This window comes from Nasonia vitripennis, assembly GCF_009193385.2.
Source record: "Nasonia vitripennis strain AsymCx chromosome 3 unlocalized genomic scaffold, Nvit_psr_1.1 chr3_random0004, whole genome shotgun sequence".
Taxonomy (NCBI): Eukaryota; Metazoa; Arthropoda; class Insecta; order Hymenoptera; family Pteromalidae; genus Nasonia; species Nasonia vitripennis.
The window spans coordinates 871,166-889,414 of NW_022279623.1; the positions used below are offsets into that span (position 1 = coordinate 871,166).

Here is an 18,249-nt window from a genome sequence, read left to right on the forward strand (position 1 = left end):
AAATATCATTTTTTATTTCGCGGCGACATCCGGAAAACTTATTGTATGAACTTTTTATTAATATTATCGAAATTAGCTATATAATTATTAAGTATGTATAGTTAATTATGAATTAAATAAGTAATAAATGTTCTCAACAATATAGCTATCCAATGAGCGGAAAAATGGCATTACCTTGCATCCCAAATTTGATTTAACCGGTGCACCTATGGCGCTGAAAAAATGAAATAGTCATATTTCATATACTTTTGTATGCGCGGAAGCGATTTCTTTAGTTTCAGTGACCCATAGTACATTACGATACAAGTGTCGTATGAGGCATATTCGGGCACGGCGAGGTTAAGCGCCCGAGCGTAGCGAGGGTGCTCATGCCGTGCTGGAAAGTGAACATACGACTCGAGTATTGTACAATATTTTATAGCACTGCTTGATTAAATCCGTCAAGTCACGCAAATCCGTGGCGTAAGAAGCCCTTTCTGGCAGCGTGAGGTTAGCGCACGAGCGTAGCGAGTGCGATATACACAGTGCCAGAAAGGGCTACTTACGCCACGGATTTGGCGTGACTTAAATGCGGATTTAAGCCACCCAGTGCTATAAAAATTATTATTTGAATTTGTGTTTTTTTACCTGTAAGTAAATTATTGTTGAAAAATTTACGATAGCATTTTTTAATGTTAATATGAAGCAACATCAATAATACAAGTATAAAACTGTCAAAATATAAATAAATATGATTATTGTAAAAATTTAATATATAATAAAATGGTTATATTATTCTAGTAAATAGAATTGACAGAATTTTTCAGCAAAATTTTTTAATTTTCAGTTTGTGTTTCATCAACTTCTTCTTCTTGTAAATCATTTATTTCATCATTCCACAGATTTTCATTATCTTCTATATCATCTATATCATCTTGTCGCTCTTCTGTATCACTCTCAAGTATGACCTTATGCGAATTTGAAGTATTTTCACAGCTTTGGCCATTGCAATTTTTACAACTGTAACTACATTTTATTTCAGCCTTTTTGCACGAACATCGGGATGTGTTACAGTTTGTTTTACATCCACAGAATATCTGAAAATCAAGTTTATTATTTTTTCTTATCACAGTAAATATTACAATAGAAAATATCGAATAGTTCACTAAAATAAATATTAAATACGTCATTTGGGAATTATTTTCAAAGAAAAATTAGACAATTTCATATAATATATTTTAGGATAACATATAATAACTCACCATCTCTAGTAATTCGATTGGTGCAACTGGTTTAGGATTCATAATAGGTAGTAGCATATTACTCGTAGGGTGAATTTTCATCTCCACGTATATTGTAATAGAAAAGCTAGTGCAAATATCAAGCGAAACATCTGAAACAATGAAATTTCAAGTTTTTTACAGATTTTTATTCGTCGCAAATTTTTTACTTGTTTTGCAATTATAAAATTTTTAACATATCCTACATTAAAAACATTTGAGAATGTTCTACGGTTTTTTATACATTTTAATTCAAATTTATATACGAATTTTCTTTTACACATAAGCTTTTTTATTGAACATAAATAGATAATTAGTACTGAACATTTAATACAATAATATTGTACACAATGTTATTGTCTAGAAAATGTAATATTAATAATTTCTTTGTGTTCAATGTAAAAACATACGTGTAAAAAGAATTCATATAAAAATTCGTGTTAAATTTTTGTGTATAAAACGAACCCTACCAACGAATGTTAAGAGTATGCAATGTGAAACTTTGAAGATATATGCGTCTAGTGTATACAAAATTCTCGTTTTTCCCAATATTGGTTACCGAACATATTTCCGTAATTTTCGATTTCAAAGTTGGCAGGTTAATATGAAGCGAGGTCAAAAATAGTCGATGAACATGTAAGACTGCCATGTTTTTAAAGTTTAGAGAATAAAATAAAAAACTACAATATACTCGTTATAATATTAAGAAGACCTACGCAAAATTTCAGCTTTCACGTAAAAATTTCTAAGAAAACAAGCGTAATATAAATATAATCCAAATGGCGTAGGCTGCTATAAATAAAAGTATTACAAATCAAAATAAAAAGAATCAAGTACTTGTACGTGGTGCAATTGAACTCGCTAACCATGCATTAATATAAAGTATAAAATGTACTACATTTTGCCGCGGGAGTGCGAAATGTATGTACACTCGACACGTAAAATATCTGATTCGAGCTATTTAAATTTAACATCGTGTAATATGGACATTTTTAAAAATGAGCTTGATTTTACCTCTTATCACTCAATCTCGACTTTGATTTCGGCAAAGCCCATATTACACGATGCAAAATTCAAATAGTTCGAATCAGATATCTTGCGCAAAAGAGCGTAATAATGTACTAGTTTTCGTTGCGAAAATGCAAATAATATTTTCAGATCTAACGCATACACTAACTTAACAGTTTTACTTGTACTATTTAAAATGAAAAAGTATTTGACATAAATCTACTGCACTGCATTATTTGAATAATGTCATTATGTAGTGCGGACACTATTTTATTGCATTACAAACCTAGCATCTTTTTTCAATAAATATTTATTTTCTTTGCTATAAAGTTTTTAAATGTCAATCGTATTAAAATATTTAATCTAAATTTCTAGCATTTATATGAATAAATAAAATATGTGTACATACCGTAATTCTGAATAAATTCTTCGAAAATAATAAAATATTCTTCTAGGATTCAGAAACCAATCAATAAGCTGGTATCACAAATTAAAAAACTGCCAAGGCACACACTCAAAAAACAATAATTTTGTGATTTCTAATAGATTTTTAGTTAAAAATGACTCTGGAATACACTCTTTAGAGCACGATGTTACTTCGATGAGATACCAAAGTGTTCTGACGTATGATTAACCAGCTCGAGTAATGAATTGAGAATGTGGCGTTGACTTTCATAATTTATAAACATTTAGTATGTGGTGACAGGATGTTGGGATGAGTTCGGTTATATGATACGTCGCGAATGATTTTTTCCAGAGTGCATTTGAGACACTGGTATTTATATCGCACTAAATAATCTGAATTAAAAAATTGTTCTCGAAATTCTATTTCGAGATTACCAAAAATTTAGTAGTAATTACATTTCATATTTTTCATACTTTCGTAAAATAAAGAACATCAAATAGTATAGTATAGCTATGATTTTGAAAATACTAATACCTTTTATTATATAGAAAAATCAAGAACTATAAAAGGAGTTATAAAAATAATTATATTTCAAAACGAAGTTGTTAATAAACACAGAGAAAAAAATTAAATAAGTTGCGATAGTCAGAATCATTTATAACTTTGTATAAAAAGGTCAACTTTAAATTAACATTTTTATCTTTCTATTATTTACCCGTTGTGTTGTGTAATAGCCACATTTAAAAATGGTATCCCAATATTTTCATAAATTATTCACAAGATTAATTTTAATAAGAAGAATTGTATGTACATACTACTTGTGATACCTTTACTTCCTTAAAAAATAGGTCTAACAAAAACATTTTATTCAAGTAATTTACAAAGTTTTCCGGGTGTCGCCGCGAAGTCAAAAATGATATTTTCGCAGGACGCATTCAAGCGCGGCTCGGTTCCCGCCGTCCCGCCGCTGCGCGCGGAGAGAGCGGTGGTGGCCATGTCGTCTGCGCGCTCCCCTCCCCTGCCTCTACACCAAGCAAATTTTTTTTTCATTAATTATCTCGGAACTTTGCGCTCATCGGAATCTAGTAAAAATCGTTTCCAATGCAAAATTTAACGCTCTTTCCATTGATGCCAGCCATTTTTTCATAGGTCAAGCCGATCTCGAGATATAAGCAAAAATAACTTTCGCACGCTGTTTTTGCATAGAACCCCTCGTTCTAGGAAGCTGCAAATTTCAGAATCGGCTTTTCCGACCCTGATTTACGAAATATCCAAAATGGAGCCATTTCTACCGCAGGGCGATTTCACAGTTAATTTTACTGGACTACACAAGACTATAGTACAACACTGTGTACGCCCGACTTAGGCATTCGCTCGCTAGGTGGCTACCGGGAAACTCCACCTATAAACGAAAGATCAATCTAAAAAGCATAAGTAGGAACCGCGCGGAGCTATACGCTAAGATCATACTTCACAGGATCATTTCTGTAGTATATCTTCACAGACTCTCTACCCAAAGTAGGAGTCGATGCAACCATGAGGATGAGCTGTAGCTCTCTTTCCTGAGCGTGAGGACGACTCGGAATTCTGGCTTTGGTCAGAATACCAGTCATCGATGATCGTTCACCTTTTGTACTTTGTACAGAAGGCATGGAAGGACGGGCTTTCTGAGTGGTCTGCTTTTTAATTAAATCAAACAAAATTTTCTCCTGATAGCTTCTTTTACGCTGCGTGGAAAAAGCTTCGGTGTACTTAAACGAGTACGAATAAATTAATCACTCATTTCTAGAGCATAGAAATTTCATCAATTATTTTTTTAATGATCCAAGTGACACTTACCAGCTATGGTTAAATACAATTACTTGCTGCTTACTCGTATTAAATAAAAGAATTAATGGTCGTATTTTTTATTTTGCAGACACCCACATTAACAGAATGGCTAAAAAATGAATTTAAAGATAAAAAAGCTCGAATCGGCGCAGATCCCAAGTTAATACCAGCCTTCGTCTGGGACCAATGGGAAACTGAATTAGGTACTAATGCCATGAAAATTTGTACAACTAAAATCCTTGGTCTTTTATATTTAATTGTATATGGAAATATTAACCAAACTACGCGTTTCTAGCAAACACCAGCATCAAGTTGATAGCAGTGGAGAACAATTTGGTGGACACGATATGGCAAGTCGATCGGCCCGAATACAACACCTACGTCGCATATCCGCTAGAGCTTTCATTTTCCGGCAAACCCTGGCAAGAGAAGATAAAAGCCGTGAGAGACGAGATGCTGTTTTTGAATGTAACAGCTTTAGTCGTTACCGCCCTCGATGAAATCTCATGGCTCTTTAATATTCGCGGTCACGATTTGCCAACCACTTACGTACTCAGGGCGTATGCAATTATCGAATTCGGCAGAATCCGGCTCTACACTCCGAAACACAAACTGGACCGGAGCACCGAGATTCACTTAAAAATGGATGGCTGCTATCACGCCGACTGCGTTACGTAAGAAACTTTGAAAAATTAGACAGTTTTTTAGAAAAATTGTCAAGCTAACTAAAATATTGCATCGCATGATTTTCAGCTGGGTGGAGTATTCGGAAATATTCAAAGATTTGAGGACTTTCAATCAACTTTGGACCTCGGTGTGGCTGCCCTCTCGTTGCGTTTTCTCTCCAGGTGCATCGAAATTAGTTCACACTTGTGTAGGTGCTCGAAACCTCATTGAGTGAATGGCTTCTCGATCGACATTACCACGACCTATACTGTAAATTTAACGCAAAAAGAAAATACGCGCAGCTCGTTCTTTATCTCGCCTCCGCTATAGAACTGCCCATCAGAGCGGCGGCGCGCGCGCGATTTAGACGAGATAATCCTAGATTTAGCCATACCTTCCTCGCCATGTTCGCCTGAGCCCGAGGAGCTCGTTGAGCTTAGCTTGATCCCCGCGTGACGGGCTGACACGCCCACGTTGGATGCGCGCCGCGACTCTCTTTATCTTTCTCTCTAGCCTCGTCTTCGGCGTCGGCACGCGCGGACGTCTGCGACTTGCTCTCTCGCTCTTTCTCCCTAGCAAACTATATATATCGCATCTATACAACGCAGCACTGCAGCTCGTGTGCACGAGAGAGGATAGGCTAGGTGCGCGCGCGCGCGCGCGCGCGAAAGAGAGAAAGAGAGAGGCGATCGGTCGACCGATACCTCCGCTCACTCATGGCGCCCGGAGCCGTAGGACGCCTTGGCGCCCGCGGCATCAGGAACCACGGAGGATCATCGAGGTCATGCTTGCTGCAGGCGCGTGAGTCCACGCAATCATCGAGTCGCGCGCGCGCACCGGTAATCCAGGGAGCGATTTTACTCGTTTACTGGGTACCAGGTGTGTACGTCCGCGTGTTTGTCATTCCGAGAAATTTTTTTCAATGAGATTGTTATTACGAGATGTGCACGCGATACGCTTGCATCGATGCACGGTTCCGGACGAGTTCCATATTCGATTCGTCGGGATAGGCAAGCGCATGTTTTTTTATATACCTTTTTAATTACTTCATTCATAGTGAGTTCAAAAAAATGTGCAAACGAAAAATAATCAGATGCATTCCGTCATAACTGTAATCAAATATACCTCGCGGATAATCTCGATTTTCTACCCGTCGTTTTATTTATAAATTACTAATAATAGTTATAGTTGTAAAGCAAATCATTAAATCACTTTTAGATATCAGTGAACAAAAGGCTAATCCGTCCATCGCCAATAATCGATATGCGAGCAGAGAAAAACGAAGTCGAAATCAAGGGAATGAGAAACGCGCATTTGAAGGATGCGGTGGCAATGTGCGATTTTCTGGCTTACATGGAAGAGCAGATGGAGCTCGAAGCTCCTGGATGGGACGAGTTGCAAGTAGTCAGAGTCGTCAATTCATTCCGTTACGAGCAAAACGACAGCAAAGGCATTTCTTTCGACACTATCGTTGGTTATGGTCCTCATGGCGCGATACCGCATTATGAACCAACGAATTTGACTAATATTAGTATCGATCGTGATTCGACGCTCGTTATAGACTCCGGTGGTCAGTACAAAGGTAAGATCTTTCGTTATTATACGTATTGAGTTTAAATTCATAGATGCAGTTAGGTCGAGTAACTTTGTTCGATTTAAACGACGGTCTTAACTGTTCGCTTTACGTTTAGATGGAACGACGGATCTGACACGTACACTTCATTTTGGGGAACCAACTCAGGAACAACGAGAAGCCTATACGAGAGTATTAATTGGTCAAATCGAGCTTGCAACTGCTGTCTTTCCGAGTACTGTACGGACCGATCAGCTAGACGTTCTAGCTCGGAAATCCCTTTGGTCCACGGGTTACGATTATACGCACGGGACCAGCCATGGCGTGGGCCACTTTTTGTCCGTTCACGAATGTAAGTTCGAGTAGACAAATTTGACGCGACATCGCTTGAATTTTAACCATGTAAAATTTATAACTCTTCATATTTAGCTCCAATAATCGTGGCATACATGGGAGGCAAATCTTCTGCTGTGCCAGGATGCAATAGTGCTTACTTGCAACCGGGTTACTTTTTGTCGAATGAGCCGGGTTACTACAAAGAGGGAGATTTCGGAGTCCGGCTCGAGAACGTAATTGAAGTAGTCAATGCTGACGTTCCGGTAATAAGGAGAAATATGTGCACTCAAATAATTTTTTGTAGTACAATTCATCAAAGTTTGTAACTATTTCGTTTTAAAAAAATTTCAGTCTTCGTGGGGCCAACAATTTTTGAAGTTCCGTGACGTTGCCCTTGTTCCTTATGAACCGAAATTGATCGAGGTCGAGATGCTTTCTCCCGTTCATGTAAGGATTCCAAGCATCTGTGTTAATATAATTGTATTACTATTTATGAAAAGTATACATATCATTAGCAAAATTTTTTTAACAGCGGCGTTGGCTAAATGAATACAATCAACGCATACGCGATGAGGTGGGAGAAGAGTTGAAGAAGCAACTTCGACCAAAAGGATATTGGTGGATGATGAAGAAAACACGAAGTATACCGGAGTGGGGAAAAGTTGATCTGAATTACTTTAGAGGCATTTCCAATAAGTCGCCTACTTTCACAAGTCCTCTTACTCTTCTGATTACAACATTCGTTGCTCACTATCTGTGTAAGTATAACTATGTTCCAAAAGAAAATTTATTTTAAATGCTAATAAATGTCAGTAAATAAAATTTGCGTTGCAGGTCGCATCCTTGGCCTATTCAGTTAACCGTCTATGTTTCAGCGTTTCTTATGCCAATGATGACTGTTATAAATAATTTGCTTTCACTGCTGATTCACACGGTGATAAAGTATTGTAATTTTTTGTTATTGCTAATGAAATTTCATATCTATAAGTGATGTATTTTATCCATTTCGCATATGTAAATAGAATTAGCTTATTATAATCCTTGATGTAAAAAATTACAAACATCTACTATCTATGTGTGTAAAATTGTACATCTATATTATTAAACATAAATTGGTTTGACATGCGTCAGCGATTAATCGTGTCAACAAGTAAGACTAGGTTTAAAGATGATTCTATAGATTTATATTTTGAATGTATTATAATCTACAAAGCAAAATGTCTTGAGCGTTAATAGAATATATTTTACAATTTCAACGTCACGCATTGGAACATCCAAGTCGAGACTTCTGCTATGGATTTTTTGGTAGAGAATCTCAAACTCAGCAGGGTATTTCAATTAAATCATGTACATGGAAATGGTCCACTGTTTTGTAATAACCAAAAGGGATAAATAATTCTATAAGTCTTTCTTGTGTATGTAAATATGTGAATCGATTTTATAAGAATAAAAATATTTATTGACGTTTCTTGTAACACACATGAACATGTTCCTATAGTGTATTTCATTTTATTATTCCTGGCTAGAATAAATGATTATCTAACGTTTATTATATTCTGTTCATCACCGAAATAAAATATCTTTTGAATGAACTTCATTAATAAAGAAAATGAATTAAAATATTTCCTAAATGTAATTTTTGAAATAATCCAGTCACTCCAGAACACTTCGATCTATGTAGTTGCAGTATAATATTATGTATTTTTCTTTTATATTCGAGTGATTTAAAAAAAGTCTAGTTTACGAATTATATGTCAGTATGAACTGAGTATACTACAGCGACAACATATCTTGAGAATTTTGGGAATTCCCAGTCAACTAACCGAAGCGCGTATAAGTATAGAATTGGAGTGCTGCCAGGAAATCGGAAAAAATTAGTTTTATTATTGTATTTATTTACTTGATACACTAGTGCATATAAATGTATAAACAAGTAATACTCATTTGTTTTCCACAAAAATTTCGAATAACCAAAAAAAAACAACTAAATAAGCTTGCATTTATCCGTTTTTACATAAATTATTTTTAAAAACCTAATCTTGTCCTATATAGTTCAATAAATTAAACAAAATTAACGACCGTTCAAATTTCCAAAAACTTCAAATCACTGAAAAGTGAAAACATTGACACCCTAATCGGCCCGCGGGACAGTTCTGCGCGTAGGATTATCATATTAATAATGCCATCAAAACCAAAATCAGCCGCCGCTGCAGAGCGAGAACGACTGATCATCGCCCCGCATCATCATCAAACGTGCAGTGCCGCACGCGCGCTGACGACCACCATATTGCGTAAGTAGGGAGAGAGAGCCGACGACGTTGTTGTGCAGTGCGAACGTGCATGCAGCATCAGGCCATCAGTCGACCGGCCAAAATGCTGAGGTACGGCCGTGCCGTCGGCCAGCTGTCCAGGATAACGAGACAAGCACACGCGAAGAACTTCTCCGAGCCCCTCAAACGCTTCGGTCAGTATTCCACTACTTGCGAATTTCTCTCAACTTACCGGTCTTTCATCATCTCCGCTGTCCCGGATGATCCGAGGGATATATCGAGCTTTTGTCACAGAATGGGATGTCGGGAAAGCTTCCCCGAGATTTTGAGTGTATTCATTTGAAGAGGGTTGAGGGAGACTGGGGGATTTTGGGGGGAAAACGGAACCGCGTGCTCGGATCGCCCTGGGAGACATAACCTCAACTCGGCAAGATTGATGTTATTTGCGTTTGATAACGAAATTCGCTTTTCCGATGGATTTTGTTCGGAAAATATAATTTTACAGCATCTGGAAAGCCTCTTGTACTTTTTCAAATTTCTGTTTGTAAAAGCAAATTATTAGCATGATTGTTACACTGAAATCCATTACATTCTGGGTAAAAATTACATAAACACTACTCTTATCTATAATTATAGTTGGGATGGTTCTTGTATTGGGAAACCAACAAAAGTTCTGTATCGCAAACATTGTTTGTATATGTTTCACCCAGTGCACAGACAATATGCCAGTTATTTTGTTATACTCTAAGCCTATCTGTAATGCTTGTTAAATACATCAACTAATTTGTACAAATATCAATTGTTTCTAGATTTCATAAGTATAGGATGTCTGAGGTATAGTTCCAAAAGTAAGAAAACCAAAACTACTGGTACTACCGCCAAAGTAGAAGACTGCGTGCCCAATAGCAAAACAAAAACATCAAAGAAAGTTCCTCCACTGCCACCACCTCCACCTCCGCCACCACCAGCGCCGCATGCATCTGCACCTCCACCTGTACCACCACCTCAAGAGGCAAAGCCTCCAGAGCGAGTCCAAGCCCTCTGCGATAATAGGAATTACACTTGTCCACCAAACTGCCCTCCAGTTCATGTAGAAGACTGTTACAAATCTGGAGGCCCAGGTGATAATGAACCAGGATTCAAATACTGGAAACATCTGATTGCCGCAGTTATTTTAGCTGGAGTCTCTGCCTATGCGGTAAATATATATATATATATATATATTTTTTTTTTGTGATTGCTACTATATGTTGAATCTATACTCTATCAACACTTTCTTACAGTATGTGGAATGGTTCACGGGTGATGATGGCAAGAAGAAAAAAAGTAAGTTCTTGTAGATAAAAAAAAACAGCTGATTCAAGAGTTTATTTCTACTTTTAGAAATCGATACCAGCACTGGTAGGCGTGAGATTGTCCCAAATCCACCAGATTCTGGTTCAATTCCAGCCGAAATACCATACTTGTTAATAGGAGGTGGTACTGCTGCATTTTCAGCATTTCGTGCTATTAAAGCTGGTGATCCCACTGCTAAGGTTTCGTCATTTTTCTTGGCATTTTTCAAATATTCATAAGTTGTACTTATTATTTTTATTAAAATCAAATAGGTTCTGGTGATAACTAACGAAGGAGACTTACCTTATATGAGGCCACCTTTGTCCAAAGAGCTTTGGTATAACAGGGATGAAGCCATGTCATCTAAATTAATTTTTAAACAATGGAACGGCACAAAGAGGAGGTAATTTTAATTTACTAATTATTTTAAATTTTGTCTTGTAATCACCACACCTTGTAACATATTTTTCTTGTTTTCCTTAGTTTGTTCTACGAACCTCCTGAATTTTATCTCAATGTCAATGACTTGGCAGAATCTGAAAAAGGTGGTGTAGCAGTTGCTACAGGCTGGAAAGTCAAGAAAATAGATGTGCCTAACAAAACTGCCTATTTGCAAGATGACTACAAAATTAAATATGATAAATGCCTTATTGCAACTGGTAATTTTTACTTGATAGAAAAATATTTTAAATACATTCTTTAAATACAACTAATTTTATTGTTTGTGTAGGTGCATCGCCCAAGAATGTATCTGCATTCGAGACAGCAAATGAGAAAATTAAAGAAAAAGTTATAGTTTTTAGAACTAAAGAGGATTACATTGAACTTGTTCGAAACATTAAGAAGCCTTCGGTGAAAAATATCGTTGTTGTTGGTGGAGGTTTCTTGGGATCAGAACTTTCCACTTCACTTGCTCGAAATTGTAAGCTATCTAAGATTTATACTGTTAAATTGTCTTTTTCTCGTTAACTTTCTCTAAAACTTGGCTATGTATCTTGTACACAGTAACATATGAAGGGCAAAAGGTTTATCAAATTTACAAAGAAAAGAATATCTTGGCACAAGTTTTACCAGAATATTTGAGCGAGTGGACAACAAAACATTCAGAAATTGAAGGTGTGAATTGCATACCCAATGTAGAAGTTCATGACTGTAGCTTGAAAAATGGTAGATTATCGCTTGCACTTACAGATGGCCAAATTGTAAGTTATTAAAAATTATACTTAATATTTAGATATATGTCTTTTTCTTGAAAAATAATTCAGTTTTTAAAAATATGATGTATTCTTTTTTGTTTTTGCAGTTAGAAGCTGACCAGGTTGTAGTTGCGATTGGCGTCGAAGCGAACACCACGTTTGCAAAGGACTCCTCTTTAGAAGTAGATCCCGAGCAAGGTGGCTTTCTAGTTAATGCCGAATTAGAAGCGAGAAGCAATTTGTGGGTGGCAGGCGATGCCGCATGTTTTTACGATGTTAAACTTGGTAGAAGAAGAATCGAACATCACGATCACGCGGTTATTTCCGGACGATTGGCTGGTGAAAATATGACGGGTGCACGGAAACCATATCTGCATCAGTCCATGTTCTGGTCTGACTTGGGTCCAGAAGTTGGATTCGAAGCCATAGGAATTATTGATTCGTCTCTGGAGACAGTAGGCGTATTTGCTAAAGCTACTGAGCAAGACACACCATTGGCTGCAGTGACAGCGTCTGATGAAGGCATTAGATCAACGAGTGAAGAGGTAACAAGCATTAAACAGAAGTCTACTTGTAATCTAAAATTATTTAACTTATTTAAACCAATAATATAATATTTACTAGCAGAAAGACGAAGCGAAATTTGAATCTGGATCAAAAACCCAGTCTGCTTCTGATGAAAAGCAAGTGGTGACTGCTAAAGTAGATTCTAGTAAGGAAAAATCCAAGGAAGAATCTCCAAGTACAGAAGATAATTATGGAAAAGGCGTCATCTTCTATGTACGTGATAACACTGTTGTGGGCATTGTCCTGTGGAATATTTTTAACCGCATGTCCGTTGCTAGACAGGTAAATAAAAATAAATTAAAAGCATTTTGAATCTTCAAATTACAAACGAGTTGCGCGCATATATTAACTACTCTTTTTTACAGCTGCTTGCGAGAGGAACAAAGTACGATGAATTGAACGAAGCCGCCAAGCTATTTGCGATTCACGAGGACTGAAAAGCTAAAATGTCTGAAAATATTTAGATCATTGTTTTGTATATACGCGAACGTGTAGGTGTTTTCGAAGCGTTTATGATCACGTTAAAAGAGGTAACTGGTATTTGTACCACTATTTTAATTTCCTAACATTCATTCCGATCGATGTTGAACTCTTGGTGAAATTTCAAGAAGCTTCAATTGTCGAAAGTACGAAGTAGAGTTGCATTTATTTTAACTGCTAACCTTGATGGCGCTTACAAATTTTAGCAGAAAAATAAATAAAGACAATAGACATACACAAAATGCTTGTTTGGTGACATTCAAATGCTTGATAGATTACAAGTTAGATAGTTGTAACGAATTGTGTATGAAAAACTTTATTGCATAAGTTCGAGATTATGTATTATAGATTTTCAAATGAATGAATTTAATTTGTTCATCTTAATATTTCATCGTACAAAAATACCAATTACAATTTTTTCACGTCATCTGGCATTGTATTGTTTGTTTTTTTATTTTTATTAAAAGCTATAACTAATTAGTCAGCTGTACAAAATATAGCGAGTCAATGATCCATTTACATAAAAGTTAACAAAACATTTTAATTTGATGTTTATAGTACTCAACTATTTCCCTCGTTATCTTGAATATTAAGTTTCCGTTGCGTTAATGGTGGAAGCACTTTTCCTCCGTGTCTTTTTCCCAAACGGTCCATGAATCCCATCTGACTGTGAATCCGATAATCTTCCAAGATCTTGAATATCAAAACATTCTCGTGACAATCTCATTGAGTAATAGTTAGGAATTTACATTTTTTAGTTCTCACCATATCTTCGGGCCACAATTTTCCTTTCATAATGTTTTTCAACATTTCACCTTCGCAGTGATTTAACAAAGAAGCGCAGTAGTAAACCACATAATCTGGTGGATGCGTAATGCAAATCGCCAAGTAATGCATGATTTCACTCCATGGAAGAATCCCCCAGAAACATTGAGTGAGCTGTCTATCACAGATCATCCACCAGTCAATCCCGCATTCATTCTAAAAATTAAATTTTGTATTTAATAAATTCTGTTTCCATTTTTTTTTAACTTTATATGAAAAATATTAAGTTTACCTTTAGTGCAAATTTTATCGTCGGGAATTCTTGGCTGACAATATTTTCAAGAAGATGGGCAAACAGAAACCTCGTTGAAGCCTCTTCTTCGTTTGACTCATCAACAGCTTGCGCGAGCGCAGGCCACATGAATATCGCCGATGGAAATCTTAAAATTTGTGTCACAAATGTTTTTGCCCTAAAAAAGAGTAAACTTTAGTACGGTAAATTAATCTATCTAACAAAGTATTAAAGGTCTGTGATGACAAAAAGCTTTAGAGTCAAAAGTAACTATGTTACGACAATGACAACCAAGTTTTCAACCTGAGACCTAATTTGCCAATGATGATATCTGGTTAGCTCGAGTCGTTTTGTGACTGTCGAGTCAACTTTCTTTTGACGTCTTTGCAATCAACTTAATCAATGTATCTTTCAATGATCAAGTTGCGTTGAGTTAAAGAAGGCGTTAATTGAAATACCATTCCAGTTGCTAAAACGTAATCGCGGCCAACTGAGGCATTTTTCAAATATTCATTTTATAGTATTAAACAATTGTTGAGCAAAAATAACTAACAGCTAACAACGACTAACAGCGTATACTAACTTCTCTACGTTACCGCTGCAAATGAGAAAAATAGTCGACAAAAACCAGTCGAATCCTTCAAATTGCAAGGACTTGTTGTAATTTATAAAGTCATGTGAGGATTGAATAAACACTTTTAAATTGTGCTTGCTGTCGCCTGTTCTTTCTAACTGTCCATTAATCACACCATAGTGTACAACTAAATCGATTCCATGCAGTTCTTCCGGCAGCCAGTAATCGTCACTACACTTCAAATCGGGATCCCATTTGAATCGGTCCACCCATTCGACCTGCTCCACTGCTTGCTCCATTTGATCCAGTAAATTTATCAATACGGCATTCTACAGGAAAAAGGATTTGATAAGTCGCGTGTGACAAGCAATATATGAATAACTATTTATATAGTTTATTTGAGATTATCATTAGTCATAGATTTTTTCTTTTTTCAATCAATTATAGATGAAAAAATATTCTTAGAATACTGCAGGAGGCGACTAGATAAATTCTTAGTATAATATCTTATTACTTCGCAGTATCTGCATCTGATGCTACGCAATGAAACTAACAGTCGTGAATTTCATAGTATAACATACTGCGTCCCCAATGCTTTTTGATAAATCGCAATTATTTACTGCAAACTAAGGCTACCTTAAAGATTTTTATTCGAAGAAAATTACTAAGAAAGTAGAAAAATCCGAATACCGACAGGCATAATTCGAATCATTATATACTTTCCTCTCGGCGAGTATGAAAACATTCTCAAGCTTACCTGCATCGGGGCGGGCGACGATCTGTGTGCCCGTCTAGTCTGCAGAACCCAGTTATGATCTCGCAGTCCGGGCCCGGTGTCCTGCAACCAGGTGGTCAAGTTCGACTGTGAGGGACTTCGTTTCACAAAGTCGTCGTCGATGCCCTCAGCGGGTGGCAATTTTGAAAATAATCGACTCTCCTCCGGTGTGACCATGTACTCTTTACGCTTGTGCCTTACGTAGTAGCAATTCAGCAAGATCGTATGCCGCAAGAGGCTACACTCGTCAACGATGTAGTTGCTCTTGACATCGAGAGACTCATCGTGCTCGTACGATCCGTATTCTTGGAACTTGAGCATCTCGTTCTGAAAGTTTTATCAGCTATTTGAAAACTTGAAAGATACAGCCTAGAACCATACATGCGTCGATCGAAGCATTGAATTACCTGAAAATCTAACAAGTTGATCAAGTAAATGTAAATATCTAAATTCCAAATAATGACTTTGAGCGACAAGAGTCCTAGATGATGATACTGAGAATCTATGTCGATGAAGTGCTGAAAAAGCTCGTACAAGTTGGTGAGATACTCTCCCGAATCTTCTTGGCTTGCCTCGTTCGCGCTCGTCATGAAGGCCATAAAACCTAAAAAAAAAAATCGTCTTCATTATAAGCCGAACAATCAAATTCATCTGCTATCTACTCACAGCTTGTGTTGAGAGAAAACAGAGAGAGCACGTGAAGGAAGAGCTTAACATCTGCATTCTCCCAAGGATCGTGAAACTGTTGCGGATCTTCCAGGACCTTGCACACCTCGGCCAAAGGAGTTGACAGGACATGGGGTGCTAGATCCAGCAGGATTTCCGTTCCACGGCTTAGAAAGCCCGCGTTGGATATGAAGCTGACTACGTTGAAGTCGCTCCAGGAGGCTCGAACCGGAGCTATCGAGCCGCGTATCAGCTCCTCTAAAACTAGTGGCTCGTTGGACAACATCTGAAGACCCAAGGGTATCGATACCACGCTCAACAGCATTTCCTTCACTGCTCTGAAGTGAATTTAAATTCATTAAGATCAACAATTCAACAAAGTTATTCATCAACAGTAGATCTTACTTGTCGAGGTACTGCGTCTTGTTCTCGTTCTCGATGTAGTACTTGTCCAACTTGCTGTACAGATAGGTAACGCTTGGATAGAAGTTCTCCCGGACCATCTCCTCGACGATGTAAAATATCTCGTGGATCGCGAAAATTCTGCCGACAAATCTGAACAGCTGCACCACGTGCTCGACGCTCATCACGGCCACAGGTTGTCTGAGCATATCTGCTGCATATGCGAGGATCGTCATGAGCGGGCAACTTGGACTCCTGCTGTTCTCCAGACTCGCAGCCGAGTTGATTCTGTACTCGGTCATGAGAAAGTTTGGTCCGTCCTGGGTGTCGAGCATGTGGCCAAGTACGTCGAGACTGTGCGGCCACAGCCTCATCTGCTCCGGTCTCTCGAGCGGGCTCAGAGCCATACGATGAAACCTCGCGTCGTAGAGGATTGGAGGTCTTTTGAGAAGAGTCTTGAGAGCAGATCTGACCGTCTCGTAGATGCCGTTGGACGCATCCGATGCAGCCAAGGCGTTCAGTGAACTCAACAGCCCAGCCAGAAAATCTGGGATGGAGAAGGACTCATTGGTCTGACTTTCGGACAGCAATGTCCGACCAGTGGAGTAGCTGCACAGTTGAGTCAGCAGGTGTAGGCAGTGTAAGTATGTGAAGACCTCGATCGAATCCCCCGATACAAAGACGTCCGCTGGCTCGTCGCAGATAGTCACGGAGACAGGCCCAGCTTGCTGATCCAGACCTCGCTTTACGCAAGCTACGACGAAATGCAGGAGACTCGGTGACTTGGACAAGGCAGCGCAAAGAATCTTCCGGGTGTGCAGCGCATGAAGCCATTTCCGGCTCCAGCCAGCTTGCGGTTCCAGAAGTGCGATGATGTTTAGCGCGCTGAGTTGGCGCAACTGGGCCGTGCTGAATATCGAGTGCGAGCAGACGAAGGCGACGAACTGCTCGATCGCCTCCTCGACGAACTTGTCGCCGGCGCGGCTGGTCTTGAGCAGCTCCTCGTGCTCGTCGAGAATCAGTCGCATCATACGAAACAGCTTCTCGTGCAGGAAGATCTTGAAGTTGACGCCGCTCAACAGGTTTGGCAGCGTGTCGAACAGTTTCTTGGAGTGGCACTGCTCGGTGTAGGCGCTGAGCAGGTTCGAGTAGGCACCAAGGTACTGGGGGCAGTTGAGGAGCTTGGCGTGCACCAGGAGACTAGCCTCGAATACGGACCTGCTGTCGTCAGTCAGACCATCTCGGAGAGTCTTGAGAAGAGCTTCCCAAGAATTGCTGGTCGGAAGATTGGCCAGTTCGGTCTCCAATAGAGCCTCGTAACCGGCGAGCCTGACGTGGTCAGGTTGATCCTGGCCCATCTGCTCGACGATCTGGCCGAACTCATCGGTACCATTGGCCTTGAGGGACCAATCATCGCCAGCGGACAGGTCGCTGACGAATGAGAGAGAGGTCTGGGGCCTCGAAGTTGCCGCTGAATTCAGACGAGTCGTTGCTCTCGAGGCGTCGATCTGCTCGACGAACGAAGTGCGGATAGCATGGCTTAGCTCCGTCATCTCGCGCGAGTTGATGATCTTCTGAGCCACGTCGTAGGGGTCTCGATCTCCCTTCAGGTTTTCCTCTATGCTGCTGGAGAACTCGTCGTTCAGGCATTTCTTGATGAACTTTTTGAAACGCGGCGACAGCTGGCTCTCCATTGTGTAATACTATGTTGCGATTCTACTTGGATTTAGGTGCAGCGTAAGTAGTAAACAAACGATTATTTACACTTGTTCATTCAGCCATTATATGCGAGTTATAGGTTCGCGCTGAACTAGCAAAGTAGGTAGATTGTGTTTTGAACTTATCGTCA

General features: G+C 38.6%; 4 protein-coding genes and 1 non-coding gene across 6 annotated transcripts in view; 3 read left to right on the forward strand and 2 right to left on the reverse strand.

Moving 5' to 3' along the window:
• Positions 1–8,563, forward strand: part of LOC100680404 (xaa-Pro aminopeptidase ApepP) — a 43,106-nt gene extending 34,543 nt beyond the window's left edge. Inside the window, exons 4-12 of the mRNA XM_003424265.5 lie at positions 4,592–4,706; positions 4,799–5,177; positions 5,257–5,377; positions 6,388–6,751; positions 6,861–7,094; positions 7,172–7,341; positions 7,430–7,525; positions 7,611–7,836; positions 7,913–8,563. Coding sequence (XP_003424313.2) covers positions 4,592–4,706; positions 4,799–5,177; positions 5,257–5,377; positions 6,388–6,751; positions 6,861–7,094; positions 7,172–7,341; positions 7,430–7,525; positions 7,611–7,836; positions 7,913–7,938 — 1,731 coding nt within the window. The 3' untranslated portion in view covers positions 7,939–8,563. The remainder of the gene's footprint in view (positions 1–4,591; positions 4,707–4,798; positions 5,178–5,256; positions 5,378–6,387; positions 6,752–6,860; positions 7,095–7,171; positions 7,342–7,429; positions 7,526–7,610; positions 7,837–7,912) is intronic.
• On the reverse strand, positions 722–3,070 carry LOC103317128. The gene is made up of 3 exons (XM_031925708.1): positions 2,677–3,070; positions 1,242–1,372; positions 722–1,076 (listed from the first exon to the last, which is right to left on the reverse strand). Exons 2-3 carry the CDS (start codon positions 1,320–1,322, stop codon positions 816–818), a joined length of 342 nt encoding a protein of 113 aa, XP_031781568.1. The 5' UTR covers positions 1,323–1,372; positions 2,677–3,070; the 3' UTR covers positions 722–815.
• On the forward strand, positions 4,134–4,349 carry LOC116416678. The gene has a single exon (XR_004227010.1). It is a non-coding gene; the product is annotated as a small nucleolar RNA U3 (small nucleolar RNA).
• Positions 8,564–9,018: 455 nt separating the features above from the next.
• Positions 9,019–14,691, forward strand: LOC100119729 (apoptosis-inducing factor 1, mitochondrial). 2 transcript variants are annotated; one of them, XM_003424264.5, is made up of 11 exons: positions 9,019–9,542; positions 10,158–10,546; positions 10,632–10,674; positions 10,732–10,883; positions 10,956–11,086; positions 11,167–11,342; positions 11,414–11,605; positions 11,689–11,885; positions 11,987–12,424; positions 12,504–12,728; positions 12,812–14,691. In XM_003424264.5, exons 1-11 carry the CDS (start codon positions 9,419–9,421, stop codon positions 12,881–12,883), a joined length of 2,139 nt encoding a protein of 712 aa, XP_003424312.1. In that variant the 5' UTR covers positions 9,019–9,418; the 3' UTR covers positions 12,884–14,691. The 2 variants fall into 2 exon arrangements, with proteins under 2 accessions (XP_003424312.1, XP_008208975.1); XM_008210753.4 differs by having other exon boundaries at positions 12,507–12,728.
• Positions 13,341–18,218, reverse strand: LOC100678472 (protein broad-minded-like). The gene is made up of 8 exons (XM_003424278.5): positions 16,404–18,218; positions 15,999–16,336; positions 15,740–15,936; positions 15,315–15,659; positions 14,567–14,886; positions 13,984–14,161; positions 13,692–13,907; positions 13,341–13,619 (listed from the first exon to the last, which is right to left on the reverse strand). The coding sequence occupies exons 1-8, from the start codon at positions 18,092–18,094 to the stop codon at positions 13,488–13,490; spliced, it is 3,417 nt and encodes a 1,138-aa protein (XP_003424326.1). The 5' UTR covers positions 18,095–18,218; the 3' UTR covers positions 13,341–13,487.
• Between the last annotated feature and the right edge of the window lie 31 nt (positions 18,219–18,249).

What these genes read in the sequence shown, in the direction of transcription:
- LOC103317128 (XM_031925708.1), bottom strand. Translation starts at nt 1,322, where the DNA reads ATGAAAATTCACCCTACGAGTAATATGCTACTACCTATTATGAATCCT. An exon ending in CAATCGAATTACTAGAGATG is followed by an intron (nt 1,077 to 1,241) that starts GTGAGTTATTAT and finishes CTTGATTTTCAG; the next exon opens with ATATTCTGTGGATGTAAAAC.
- LOC100119729 (XM_003424264.5), top strand. Translation starts at nt 9,419, where the DNA reads ATGCAGCATCAGGCCATCAGTCGACCGGCCAAAATGCTGAGGTACGGC. An exon ending in TGATGGCAAGAAGAAAAAAA is followed by an intron (nt 10,675 to 10,731) that starts GTAAGTTCTTGT and finishes TTCTACTTTTAG; the next exon opens with AAATCGATACCAGCACTGGT. An exon ending in CTGGTGATCCCACTGCTAAG is followed by an intron (nt 10,884 to 10,955) that starts GTTTCGTCATTT and finishes AAAATCAAATAG; the next exon opens with GTTCTGGTGATAACTAACGA.
- LOC100678472 (XM_003424278.5), bottom strand. Translation starts at nt 18,094, where the DNA reads ATGGAGAGCCAGCTGTCGCCGCGTTTCAAAAAGTTCATCAAGAAATGC. An exon ending in AAGACGCAGTACCTCGACAA is followed by an intron (nt 16,337 to 16,403) that starts GTAAGATCTACT and finishes AATTCACTTCAG; the next exon opens with AGCAGTGAAGGAAATGCTGT. An exon ending in TGCAGCGGTAACGTAGAGAA is followed by an intron (nt 14,162 to 14,566) that starts GTTAGTATACGC and finishes ACTCTTTTTTAG; the next exon opens with GGCAAAAACATTTGTGACAC.